The 13,876-nt window shown below is 43.0% G+C and overlaps 1 protein-coding gene across 1 annotated transcript; it reads left to right on the plus strand.

Annotated features, from left to right (window-relative positions):
* Window positions 1–7: 7 nt before the first annotated feature.
* On the plus strand, window positions 8–3,719 carry LOC138852197 (zinc finger protein 271-like). Its single transcript, XM_070081905.1, has one exon. It carries the CDS (start codon window positions 501–503, stop codon window positions 2,127–2,129), a length of 1,629 nt encoding a protein of 542 aa, XP_069938006.1. The 5' UTR covers window positions 8–500; the 3' UTR covers window positions 2,130–3,719.
* Window positions 3,720–13,876: the final 10,157 nt, after the last annotated feature.

Consider the following 13,876-nt stretch of genomic DNA (forward strand, 5'->3'; position numbering starts at 1 on the left):
ACTATATCTTCAATACTTCAAGAAAGGCAATATATGTTATTCTTGTGAATTTTTAGCTAAGTATTACTAATTAAACAATTTAACAATTTTACTTTAGATATTGGGAATTCTATCTAAATATGCATGATAGTTAATGGAATAATGCAAGTTATTAATACTGTAATTAATAATTTTCAGAAAAATCTATTGAAAAAAAAGACAAAATAAAAATGTTGAATGTATCTGCAGTGTACTAGTACATATATTAATCTTTTACCACAAAATAAAAATTATGATAGTGTTTTAACACACAATATAAACTTTATTAATGCTTATAAGTAGGAAAAGTTTTGCCTAAATAAATCTTAACATGGGAATATGTTCATAAGGAAAATCTTATGTTCAGTCTCCAAAATAATTAAAAAATAAAATATCTTGAAATTAACATGAATACATAAGGAAGATTAACGATACCACTGTTGTATGACTAAAATATTTTGAATGAAATACCTTCGAAAAATATGGAAAAGCATAAAGATCATAAACCACATCAATGTTCAGAGTGTCTGAAATGTTTTAGTAAAAAAGGCAATCTTGTGGCACATATGAGAGTACATACAGGAGATAAACCATATCAATGTTCAGAGTGTCTGAAATGTTTTAGTGAAAAAGGCAGTCTTGTGGCACATATGAGAGTACATACAGGAGATAAACCATATCAATGTTCAGAGTGTCTGAAATGTTTTAGTTATAAAAACAGTTTTGTGAGACATATGAGAGTACATGCAGAAGATAAACCATATCAATGTTCAGAGTGTCTGAAATGTTTTAGTGATAAAAACAGTTTTGTGAGACATATGAGAGTACATACAGGAGATAAACCATATCAATGTTCAGAGTGTCTGAAATGTTTTAGTGAAAAAGGCAATCTTGTGGCACATATGAGAGTACATACAGGAGATAAACCATATCAATGTTCAGAGTGTCTGAAATGTTTTAGTGAAAAAGGCAGTCTTGTGGCACATATGAGAGTACATACAGGAGATAAACCATATCAATGTTCAGAGTGTCTGAAATGTTTTAGTAAAAAAGGCAATCTTGTGGCACATATGAGAGTACATACAGGAGATAAACCATATCAATGTTCAGAGTGTCTGAAATGTTTTAGTGAAAAAGGCAATCTTGTGGCACATATGAGAGTACATACAGGAGATAAACCATATCAATGTTCAGAGTGTCTGAAATGTTTTAGTCACAAAAACAATCTTGTGGCACATATGAGAGTACACACAGGAGATAAACCATATCAATGTTCAGAGTGTCTGAAATGTTTTAGTAATAAAACTGATCTTGTGAAACATGTGAGAGTACATACAGGAGATAAACCATATCAATGTTCAGAGTGTCTGAAATGTTTTAGTCAAAAAACCAGTCTTGTGGCACATATGAGAGTACATACAGGAGATAAACCATATCACTGTTCAGAGTGTCTGAAATGTTTTAGTAGAAAAGACAGTCTTGTGGTACATGTGAGAGTACACACAGGAGATAAACCATATCAATGTTCAGAGTGTCTGAAATGTTTTAGTAAAAAAAGCAATCTTGTGAGACATATGAGAGTACATACAGGAGATAAACCATATCAATGTTCAGAGTGTCTGAAATGTTTTAGTAAAAAAAGCAATCTTGTGGCGCATATGAGAGTACATACAGGAGATAAACCATATCAATGTTCAGAGTGTCTGAAATGTTTTAGTAGAAAAGACAGTCTTGTGGTACATGTGAGAGTACACACAGGAGATAAACCATATCAATGTTCAGAGTGTCTGAAATGTTTTAGTAATAAAACTGATCTTGTGAAACATGTGAGAGTACATACAGGAGATAAACCATATCAGTGTTCAGAGTGTCTGAAATGTTTTAGTAAAAAAAGCAATCTTGTGGCGCATATGAGAGTACATACAGGAGATAAACCATATCAATGTTCAGAGTGTCTGAAATGTTTTAGTAAAAAAACCAGTCTTGTGGCACATATGAGAGTACATACAGGAGATAAACCATATCAATGTTCAGAGTGTCTGAAATGTTTTAGTAAAAAAACCCATCTTGTGAGACATACACGAGAACATTCAGGAGATAAAACATGTTAGTGTTTAATGTTTCATGAATATTTTAATTATAAACTCATGAGAATATTTATAAGCGATATATCATAACAGTGTTGAGAGTGAAATATGAAAATGAAATGCCAGCCATGTAAACCATATAGCTAGTAGGTTGGTAGACAGCAACCACCCTGGGAGGTACTACCATCCTGTGGTTGTAAGTTGGTAGACAGCAACCATCCAGGGAGGTACTACCATCTTGTGGTAGTAGGGTGGTAGACAGCAACCACCCTGGGAGGTACTACCATCCTGTGGTAGTAGGTTGGTAGACAGCAACCACCCTGGGAGGTACTACCATCCTGTGGTTGTAAGTTGGTAGACAGCAACCACCCAGGAAGGTACTACCATCATGTAGTAGTAGGTTGGTAGACAGCAACCACCCAGGGAGGTACTACCATCCTGTGGTAGTAGGGTGGTAGACAGCAACCACCCAGGGAGGTACTACCATCCTGTGGTAGTAGGTTGGTAGACAGCAACCACCCAGGGAGGTACTACCATCCTGTGGTAGTAGGTTGGTAGACAGCAACCACCCAGGGAGGTACTACCATCTTGTGGTAGTAGGGTGGTAGACAGCAACCACCCTGGGAGGTAATACCATAGTGTGGTAGTAGGTTGGTAGACAGCAACCACCCTGGGAGGTACTACCATCCTGTGGTTGTAAGTTGGTAGACAGCAACCATCCAGGGAGGTACTACCATCTTGTGGTAGTAGGTTGGTAGACAGCAACCACCCTGGGAGGTACTACCATCCTGTGGTTGTAAGTTGGTAGACAGCAACCATCCAGGGAGGTACTACCATAGTGTGGGTGCAGGTTGGTAGACAGCAACCACCCAGGGAGGTACTACCATCTTGTGGTAGTAGGGTGGTAGACAGCAACCACCCAGGAAGGTACTACCATCTTGTGGTAGTAGGGTGGTAGACAGCAACCACCCAGGGAGGTACTACCATAGTGTGGTAGTAGGTTGATAGACAACAACCACCCAGAGAGGTACTACAATCCTGTTGTAGTAGGTTGGTAGACATCAACCACCCAGGAAGGTACTACCATCATGTAGTAGTAGGTTGGCAGACAGCAACCACCCAGGGAGGTACTACCATCTTGTGGTAGTAGGGTGGTAGACAGCAACCACCCAGGGAGGTACTACCATAGTGTGGGAGCAGGTTGGTAGACAGCAACCACCCAGAGAGGTACTACCATCCTGTGGTAGTAGGTTGGTAGACATCAACCACCCAGGAAGGTACTATCATGTGGTAGTTGGTTGGTAGACAGGAACCACCCAGGGATGTACTACCATCCATTGGTAGTAGGTTGGTAGGCAGCAACCACCCAGGAAGGTACTACCATCCTGTGGTAGTAGGTTGGTTGACAGCAACCACCCAGTGAGGTACTACCATCCTGTGGTAGTAGGTTGGTAGACAGCAACCACCCAGGAAGGTACTACCATCCTGTGGTAGTAGGTTGGTAGACAGCAACCACCCAGGGAGGTACTACCATCCTGTGGTAGTAGGTTGGTAGACAGCAACCACCCAGGGAGGTACTACCATCCTGTGGTAGTAGGTTGGTAGACAGCAACCACCCAGGGAGGTACTACCATCCTGTGGTAGTAGGTTGGTAGACAGCAACCACCCAGGGAGGTACTACCATCCTGTGGTAGTAGGTTGGTAGACAGCAACCACCCAGGAGGTACTACCATCCTGTGGTAGTAGGTTGGTAGACAGCAACCACCCAGGGAGGTAATACCGTCCTGTATTAGTTAGTTGGTAGACAGCAACCACCCAGGGAGGTACTATCGTCCTATGGTAGTAGGTTGGTAGACAGCTACCACTAACGGAGGTACAAACATCCTATTGTAGTAGGTGGGTAGACAGCAGCCCTCCAGGTAGGTACTATTACCATGTGATAGCAGGTTGGTAGACAGCAACCAACCAGCGAGGTACTACCATCCAGTGGTAGTAGTTTGGTCGAGAGCAACCACCCATGGAGGTACTTCCATTCTGTGGTAGTAGGTTTGAAGACAGCAACCACCCAGGGAGGTACTACCGCCCTCTGGTAGTAGGTTGGTAGACAGCAACCCCCCAGGGAGGTACTACCATCCTATGGAAGTAAGTTGGTAGACAGCAACCCCCCAGGGAGGTACTACCATCCTATGGAAGTAAGTTGGTAGACAGCAACCCCCCAGGGAGGTACTACCATCCTATGGTAGTAGGTTGGTAGACAGCAAGGATGTGCTACCATCCTGTGGTAGTAGGTTGTAGACAGTAACCACCCAGGGAGGTACTACCATCCTGTGGTGATAGGTTGGTAGACAGCAACCACCCAGGGAGGTACTACCATCCTGTGGTTGTAGGTTGGTAGACACCAACCACCCAGGGAGGTACATTGGACCCTCATTTTTCGTAATCCGTTCCAGAGAATGTGACTGTTATCGAATTGACCATTTGCTAATCCATTTTCTGCATAAATAATGTAAATCCAATTAATTTGTTCCAGACATGCAGAAGTATAAAAAAAAATTGTTTTTTTTTTTACCTTAAAGATAGATTTACATGCAAAAGAGAGTGAACATTCAACATGACAGTTACCTTTATTGCAGGGCTGCATCTGCTCTTCTTGCCACCTCCCTAGTTAAGAACGATAATAAATTTGTTGAGTTAGGCATAAGAATCAACAACTTGGCGTCTACACTGCAAACTGAATTGTTTGTAATCCTAATGGCGCTAAAGCTAACCTATGACACTGAGCTTGACTCTATCATCATTACTGATTCTATGTTATCATTGAAGGCTCTTGGCTCATATAGTGACTCCAATAACATGCTCATTGGAGAAGCCAGGTATAGATACTCAAAAATCAGGGACAAAGGAATTAATGTACAGTTGCAATGGTTCCCATCACACATTGGATTACTCCTTCATGATAAAGTTGATATGTTAGCCAAGAAGAGTACCCAGAAGGAGAATGTAGAATATAACTGGTATAACTGGTAGTAGGTTGGTAGACAGCAACCACCCAGGGAAGTACTACCGTCCTGCCAGATGACTGTGAAACAAAAACCTGTAAATGTTTTGCATGATGGTAGGATTGCTGGTTTCTTTTTCTGTCTCATAAACACGCTAAGATAACAGGGATATCTTGCTACTCCAACTTACACTTTGGTCACACTTCACAGACACGCACATGCATATATATATATATACATACATCTAGGTTTTTCTCCTTTTTCTAAATAGCTCTTGTTCTTTTTATTTCTTCTATTGTCCATGGGGAAGTGGAAAAGAATCTTTCCTCCGTAAGCCATGCGTGTCGTATGAGGCGACTAAAATGCCGGGAGCAATGGGCTAGTAACCCCTTCTCCTGTATACATTTACTAAAAAAGAGAAGAAGAAAAACTTTATAAAACTGGGATGCTTAAATGTGCGTGGATGTAGTGCGGATGATAAGAAACAGATGATTGCTGATGTTATGAATGAAAAGAAGTTGGATGTCCTGGCTCTAAGCGAAACAAAGCTGAAGGGGGTAGGAGAGTTTCAGTGGGGGGAAATAAATGGGATTAAATCTGGAGTATCTGAGAGAGTTAGAGCAAAGGAAGGGGTAGCAGTAATGTTAAATGATCAGTTATGGAAGGAGAAAAGAGAATATGAATGTGTAAATTCAAGAATTATGTGGATTAAAGTAAAGGTTGGATGCGAGAAGTGGGTCATAATAAGCGTGTATGCACCTGGAGAAGAGAGGAATGCAGAGGAGAGAGAGAGATTTTGGGAGATGTTAAGTGAATGTATAGGAGCCTTTGAACCAAGTGAGAGAGTAATTGTGGTAGGGGACCTGAATGCTAAAGTAGGAGAAACTTTTAGAGAGGGTGTGGTAGGTAAGTTTGGGGTGCCAGGTGTAAATGATAATGGGAGCCCTTTGATTGAACTTTGTATAGAAAGGGGTTTAGTTATAGGTAATACATATTTTAAGAAAAAGAGGATAAATAAGTATACACGATATGATGTAGGGCGAAATGACAGTAGTTTGTTGGATTACGTATTGGTAGATAAAAGACTGTTGAGTAGACTTCAGGATGTACATGTTTATAGAGGGGCCACAGATATATCAGATCACTTTCTAGTTGTAGCTACACTGAGAGTAAAAGGTAGATGGGATACAAGGAGAATAGAAGCATCAGGGAAGAGAGAGGTGAAGGTTTATAAACTAAAAGAAGAGGCAGTTAGGGTAAGATATAAACAGCTATTGGAGGATAGATGGGCTAATGAGAGCATAGGCAATGGGGTCGAAGAGGTATGGGGTAGGTTTAAAAATGTAGTGTTAGAGTGTTCAGCAGAGGTTTGTGGTTACAGGAAAGTGGGTGCAGGAGGGAAGAGGAGCGATTGGTGGAATGATGATGTAAAGAGAGTAGTAAGGGAGAAAAAGTTAGCATATGAGAAGTTTTTTACAAAGTAGAAGTGATGCAAGGAGGGAAGAGTATATGGAGAAAAAGAGAGAGGTTAAGAGAGTGGTGAAGCAATGTAAAAAGAGAGCAAATGAGAGAGTGGGTGAGATGTTATCAACAAATTTTGTTGAAAATAAGAAAAAGTTTTGGAGTGAGATTAACAAGTTAAGAAAGCCTAGAGAACAAATGGATTTGTCAGTTAAAAATAGGAGAGGAGAGTTATTAAATGGAGAGTTAGAGGTATTGGGAAGATGGAGGGAATATTTTGAGGAATTGTTAAATGTTGATGAAGATAGGGAAGCTGTGATTTCGTGTATAGGGCAAGGAGGAATAACATCTTGTAGGAGTGAGGAAGAGCCAGTTGTGAGTGTGGGGGAAGTTCGTGAGGCAGTAGGTAAAATGAAAGGGGGTAAGGCAGCCGGGATTGATGGGATAAAGATAGAAATGTTAAAAGCAGGTGGGGATATAGTTTTGGAGTGGTTGGTGCAATTATTTAATAAATGTATGGAAGAGGGTAAGGTACCTAGGGATTGGCAGAGAGCATGCATAGTTCCTTTGTATAAAGGCAAAGGGGATAAAAGAGAGTGCAAAAATTATAGGGGGATAAGTCTGTTGAGTGTACCTGGTAAAGTGTATGGTAGAGTTATAATTGAAAGAATTAAGAGTAAGACGGAGAATAGGATAGCAGATGAACAAGGAGGCTTTAGGAAAGGTAGGGGGTGTGTGGACCAGGTGTTTACAGTGAAACATATAAGTGAACAGTATTTAGATAAGGCTAAAGAGGTCTTTGTGGCATTTATGGATTTGGAAAAGGCGTATGACAGGGTGGATAGGGGGGCAATGTGGCAGATGTTGCAAGTGTATGGTGTAGGAGGTAGGTTACTGAAAGCAGTGAAGAGTTTTTACGAGGATAGTGAGGCTCAAGTTAGAGTATGTAGGAAAGAGGGAAATTTTTTCCCAGTAAAAGTAGGCCTTAGACAAGGATGTGTGATGTCACCGTGGTTGTTTAATATATTTATAGATGGGGTTGTAAGAGAAGTAAATGCGAGGGTCTTGGCAAGAGGTGTGGAGTTAAAAGATAAAGAATCACACACAAAGTGGGAGTTGTCACAGTTGCTCTTTGCTGATGACACTGTGCTCTTGGGAGATTCTGAAGAGAAGTTGCAGAGATTGGTGGATGAATTTGGTAGGGTGTGCAAAAGAAGAAAATTAAAGGTGAATACAGGAAAGAGTAAGGTTATGAGGATAACAAAAAGATTAGGTGATGAAAGATTGAATATCAGATTGGAGGGAGAGAGTATGGAGGAGGTGAACGTATTCAGATATTTGGGAGTGGACGTGTCAGCGGATGGGTCTATGAAAGATGAGGTGAATCATAGAATTGATGAGGGAAAAAGAGTGAGTGGTGCACTTAGGAGTCTGTGGAGACAAAGAACTTTGTCCTTGGAGGCAAAGAGGGGAATGTATGAGAGTATAGTTTTACCAACGCTCTTATATGGGTGTGAAGCGTGGGTGATGAATGTTGCAGCGAGGAGAAGGCTGGAGGCAGTGGAGATGTCATGTCTGAGGGCAATGTGTGGTGTGAATATAATGCAGAGAATTCGTAGTTTGGAAGTTAGGAGGAGGTGCGGGATTACCAAAACTGTTGTCCAGAGGGCTGAGGAAGGGTTGTTGAGGTGGTTCGGACATGTAGAGAGAATGGAGCGAAACAGAATGACTTCAAGAGTGTATCAGTCTGTAGTGGAAGGAAGGCGGGGTAGGGGTCGGCCTAGGAAGGGTTGGAGGGAGGGGGTAAAGGAGGTTGTGTGTGCGAGGGGCTTGGACTTCCAGCAGGCATGCGTGAGCGTGTTTGATAGGAGTGAATGGAGACAAATGGTTTTTAATACTTGACGTGCTGTTGGAGTGTGAGCAAAGTAACATTTATGAAGGGATTCAGGGAAACCGGCAGGCCGGACTTGAGTCCTGGAGATGGGAAGTACAGTGCCTGCACTCTGAAGGAGGGGTGTTAATGTTGCAGTTTAAAAACTGTAGTGTAAAGCACCCTTCTGGCAAGACAGTGATGGAGTGAATGATGGTGAAAGTTTTTCTTTTTCGGGCCACCCTGCCTTGGTGGGAATCGGCCAGTGTGATAATAAAAAATAAACTGTGTCTAGCATTAGGAATAATATTAGGAGAGAAGTAAATAATGAAAATGATTGTTATAGGAATGCAGTTAGAAGCCTGAGTAGATCTATAACCCACTATGATAACATGAACATAGATAAGTATGTTTATGGAGCAACATGCAATGTGAACAGACTGACTGATGTTGTAGTGGCCAAGCTTAGGCTTAGTTACAAGTACTTCTGGCAGTTTGGGAAACAGATGATCAAACTAAATGTAAATTATGTGATCAGGCATATGGTCACTGTCTTGAACACTATGTGCTTAATTGTCCACTTATTGAGGAATACAGAGACAGACAGTATAATAACCTATGTGACATGTCAAGATATCTTATTAATAAAAATAAGATACCAGATATACTAAGCAAATTTCCTAAATTTGCTTGTAACAGATAAGTGAACTATAGATATGTAGATATAAATCCATATGTATTCCTGTTAACCCATTGGGGCCTAGTTCCTGGGCCTTTTGTGTATTCATATGCTCTTGCATATGGATATGGGGATGGATATCGGGTGCACAATAAACTAGCCACTTTGGTAGCAAAATCTAATCTAATCCTTTATTGAAAGCTGTTGTTGATGAACAGAAGACAGGGAGGAGGAGAGAGGGAAGACAGGTTATTGTTTGGAAGTGGAATCCCCTCCATAAGGACTCTAGGTCACTTTCCTCTTCAAGGGGGGCACCTTGGTGTGGTGAAAAGGCTCTTGGTCTGAGGAATTAGACCTGTCGGTCTCCTTCCTCAGACTGAACCTAATTACCCACATATCCCCCTTCCCTCCCTTCCTCCCCATCCTCCTCTTTTTTCTTTCCTCCTCCTCCTCCCCACCCCTCCCTTTTGCCCTTCCTTTTTGGTGTTTGGGATTTTTTCCCACAGGCACGCTAGTTCCTACGTAGGGAAAGGGTACCGGGGTCCATCCCATTCTGTTGAGGTTCTTGGCAGTGGCGTAGTTTGCCATGGAATCTGGATTGCCTGAGAATGTTCTGATCCCTCTCCGGTATTCTGGAGGGTGGCTTTGGGTGTCTGTCTGGCGATGGGTGTATCTCTGGAAGCCATCTTTCTGATTCCGGGGGTGGTGGCTGAAGGAGGTATGCTTTGTAGTGGATATCCAGCCGCCCTCTCTTTTGTCCACCGAGGTAGCTTGGCAGATGCGAGGTTGCTATCCCGGATTGTCAGTTTACTGGCATGATGGGTAGGGTATGGCACGGGTTCCATGCTGCATCTGCCCTACTTGCGGTGCTGAGGTCCTCTTGGGTGTGGAGGGAGATGTCTAGCCCTTTCACTCCTCCTAGGAACTATCCCTTCCCAGTCCCCCCTTTTTAATTCTTTTTTTTTATTTTTATTTTTTATTCTTTCTTTTTTCATCTTAAAAACAAAAAGAAAGAATTAACCTAACCATCGCAGCCCTTGTCCATGAACCTGCTACCCCCGGGCCCCTTCTTGATACCTCACCCTGTTCTGACCCCATCTCATCTTTGGACCACTCTTCAGACACTCTTCATACCTCTGTACCTCTTGCCGGTACTGTTTCCTCTCCCGCTTCAGGTACTGAGGTCTCGACTGACTCCTTCAATTTATCTGACTTCTGCTCTCCTTTGACTATACTTCCGGCCTCTCCCTCTATGGTGCGGCAATTTTCGAATCGCTGGCCTGTTCCATGTCAGACCAACTCTGGTCCCACGCCTAAACACCAATGACAATTAACTGCTGATGATCCTTCTCCACCTTCTCGTTCTTCTCAGAAAAGATCGACATGTCCTGCACTACCTTTCCATGCTCAGTTTCAGAATGCACAGTGGACTAAATTCTTCACTTCATGACTAACTTCCTCTACTGCCTATCTTTCCGAACATAGTATTGGCAAGGCACTCCTACGCCATGTTGGTAAAGATATTTCTTTTCATGCTCTTAAGAGCGGTATGCACATCGTCACCATACAGAATGCTACCCAAGCTCATGATCTTTCTCTTCTTTCCCATATCGATACTATTCCTGTCACTGTTGAAAAACATCATTCTCTCAATTCTTGTAGTGGTACCGTCATTCTGCCCCATACCATAGTTCAACAAAATTTCCAGACATGTGGCAATGACATTCTTGAACAGCTGGAACTCCAAGATCTCCCAATCCTCAAGGTAGACACTTATGTTCTTCCTGCCCGCGGGCGGAGACGGTACCCCAGCAATGTGACTCGATTAACTTTTGACAACCATGAACTCCCATTCTCAGTTTATGTAGCTGGACATCGGTTACAAGTTCGAAAGGTGATCCCTACACCGCAACAGTGTAGAAATTGCTGGAGATTTGGCCATCCAGAGAAATATTACAGATCTATTGCCGAATGCCCAGTCTGTGGTGCCGATGACCATTTTAATACGTCTTGCAATCGACCTCCCTCTTGCCTTACTTGTCATGAGGCTCACCCTTCGTACTCTCGCCGTTGCCAAGTCTACTTAAATGAGCGGGAAATTCGTTACATCAAAGAGGCAGAAGGTCTCCCTTATGCCATGGCAGTTTCTCATCTCCGCCTCCAAGGGAGACTACCTCGTGTTTCTTATTCCCGTGTTTCAAAACGTCCCCCTACTTCTGGGGTTCTGTCTTCTGCAGCCACCTCTGTGGTTACCTCTCCCATAGTCACTCCTGTATCTAATTCTTTTGCCGTCCTAGGCTCAGACATCCCTACTTCAATGCCTCAGTCTGTTCTTGCTTCTTCGTGTTCTCCCTCACAAGCCTCAGTATCGATGAGATCTCATACGACACCTCCTCCCAATTGTCCCTCTACTTCTCAGAAGTCAGAAAAAGGCCCTTCCCTTCTTCCACCTCCTCATTTTACCTTCCCTGTCTCTGTACCTGGTTCTTCCCCTCTCACTGGCTCTGTTACAAGTGTAGAGGTTCACCCTCCTCCTCATACTGTACCTTCCTCCCCTGTTCCCTACCAAGTTTCTTCCTCTTCTGCCACCTCCCAGGTTTCTGCCTCTTCTGTCCCCTTCCACACTTCTTCTCCAGTTCCCTCCACCCTTTTGCCCCCCCCCCCACCTTGGTACAGCCCATTTCAGTTCCAATCTTTACTCATCCTCCCTCTACCATCTCCAATATTGTCTCCCATACGACGTCTCTGAATTCTGAAACACTTGAAGCAATCTCTGAATATATTGCAGAGACCAAATCATCAATGGACACTGATCCACCCTCCGTTCCTTCTCTCTTCTCTCCTCCATCTGCGCAACTCCTTCACAGGGCACCGTTCCTTTGCTGCTTGAACGTTTTCCACTGCCTCTGCATGTGGACTTTTCTAACCCCTCTAGTCTGTAGGAACCCTTACCTATGGATTTCAGGTATCTTTATCATTGCCAATCATGGTCTATTTACAGTGGAATATACGCGGGCTCAGGGGTAATCGGGGTGAGCTTCAGATGTTACTCTCCCAGTTTTCCCCTGTTGGCGTTTGCTTACAGGAACCAAAACTACACTCTGCTGTTATCTATCTCATCTCAGGCTATAATTTATTGTATTCTTCAGATCCTTTTCCTGATTGGACCTTTAATGAAAGTGCCCTTCTTCTAAAAAACTGATGTTCCATACCATCAGCTATCTGTTCGTACTTCGCTGCATTACACAACAGCTCGTATCCACTTGCATAGGTGGTATACGCTCTGTTCTTTGTATCTCTCTCCTTCTCGGGCATTATCTATTCTGGATATTGCCTTTCTTGTTTCATCATTACCGCCACCACTTCTGTTACTTGGCGATTTTAATGCCCATCGTTTCCTCTGGTGGGTCTCACTGTGATTCCCATGGCATTCAGTTAGAGGCTTTTCTTGCTACCCACCCCCTCCATGTTTTACATATAGGTACTCACACCCATTTTGATCCTCGGACTCTCACTCTCTCTTGCATCGATCTCTCAGTCTGCTCTTCCTCCGCCGTATTAGACTTCACCTGGTCTGTTCTCCCGGATTTACATGACAGTGATCATTTCCCCAATCATTCTTACTTCCCCTTCATATTCACCACCTCTTCGTTTCCCACACTGGCAATTTGATCGGGCAAATTGAAACCTTTTCTCACAACTAACTGTTTTTAGTGAGGTTCCTTCTTCGTCCTCCATTGATGAGCTTTTACACCTCATCTCATCCTCCATTTTAACCGCAGCTTCTCATTCTATACCCCAAACTTTGGGCAGGCATTCTCAGAAATGCTTGCCTTGGTGGTCTCCTGCCTGTGCTCGTGCAGTACGTTTGAAACACGCTGCATGGGGCAGGTACCAGTACAATAGAACCATGGAGAGACTCCTTGATTTTAAGCAGAAGCGTGTGATCGCATGTGTCATCCGTGGTGTTAAACGCACTTACTGGCAAGATTATGTCTCCACCATCACCTCTGCTTCCTCTATGAGTGCAGTCTGGAGAAAAGTACGAAAACTGAGTGGTAAATATTCTCCTGACCCAGCTCCTGTTCTGCGGGCTGCTGGTGTTGATGTTGCAAACCCACTAGATGCTGCCAATGAAATTGGCAATCATCTGGTCCGTATTTCTCAAGGGCTCCATCTATGCCCCTCGTTTCTTTCCTCAAAGTCTGCCAGAGAGTTAGCACCCTTTGATTTTTCTTCTCTTAGAGAAGAACAGTATAATGTGCCTTTTACATTTCAAGAACTGGAGGCAACACTCTCAGCTTGCCAATCATTGGCAGCTGGGCCCGACGACATTCATATTCGATGCTACAACATTTACATCAGTCTGCCCTTGCAGTCCTATTATGCCTTTTCAATCTTATTTGGTCACAAGGAGTTCTTCCACAGCTGTGGAAATCTGCCATTGTTCTCTCTTTCCGCAAACCGGGTACTACGAGACTTGAAGCCTCCCACTATCGTCCCATTGCTCTTACCAGTGCAGCTTGCAAAGTGATGGAATGCCTGGTAAATAGACATTCAGTGTGGTATTTAGAGACACGCAACAGTCTCTCCACTCATCAATATGGCTTTCGCAAGGGACATTCTACCATAGACCCCTCACTAGGCTTGGATACATGTGTTCATAATGCCTTTGCAAATAACCTCTCAGTTATTGCCATATTTTTTGACCTTGAGAAGGCATATGACACAACTTGGAGGTATAATATTTTGGCCCAGGCCC

The sequence above is a fragment of the Cherax quadricarinatus genome, unplaced genomic scaffold (assembly GCF_038502225.1).
Source record: "Cherax quadricarinatus isolate ZL_2023a unplaced genomic scaffold, ASM3850222v1 Contig4910, whole genome shotgun sequence".
NCBI classification, from domain to species: Eukaryota; Metazoa; Arthropoda; class Malacostraca; order Decapoda; family Parastacidae; genus Cherax; species Cherax quadricarinatus.

What these genes read in the sequence shown, in the direction of transcription:
- LOC138852197 (XM_070081905.1), top strand. Translation starts at nt 501, where the DNA reads ATGGAAAAGCATAAAGATCATAAACCACATCAATGTTCAGAGTGTCTG.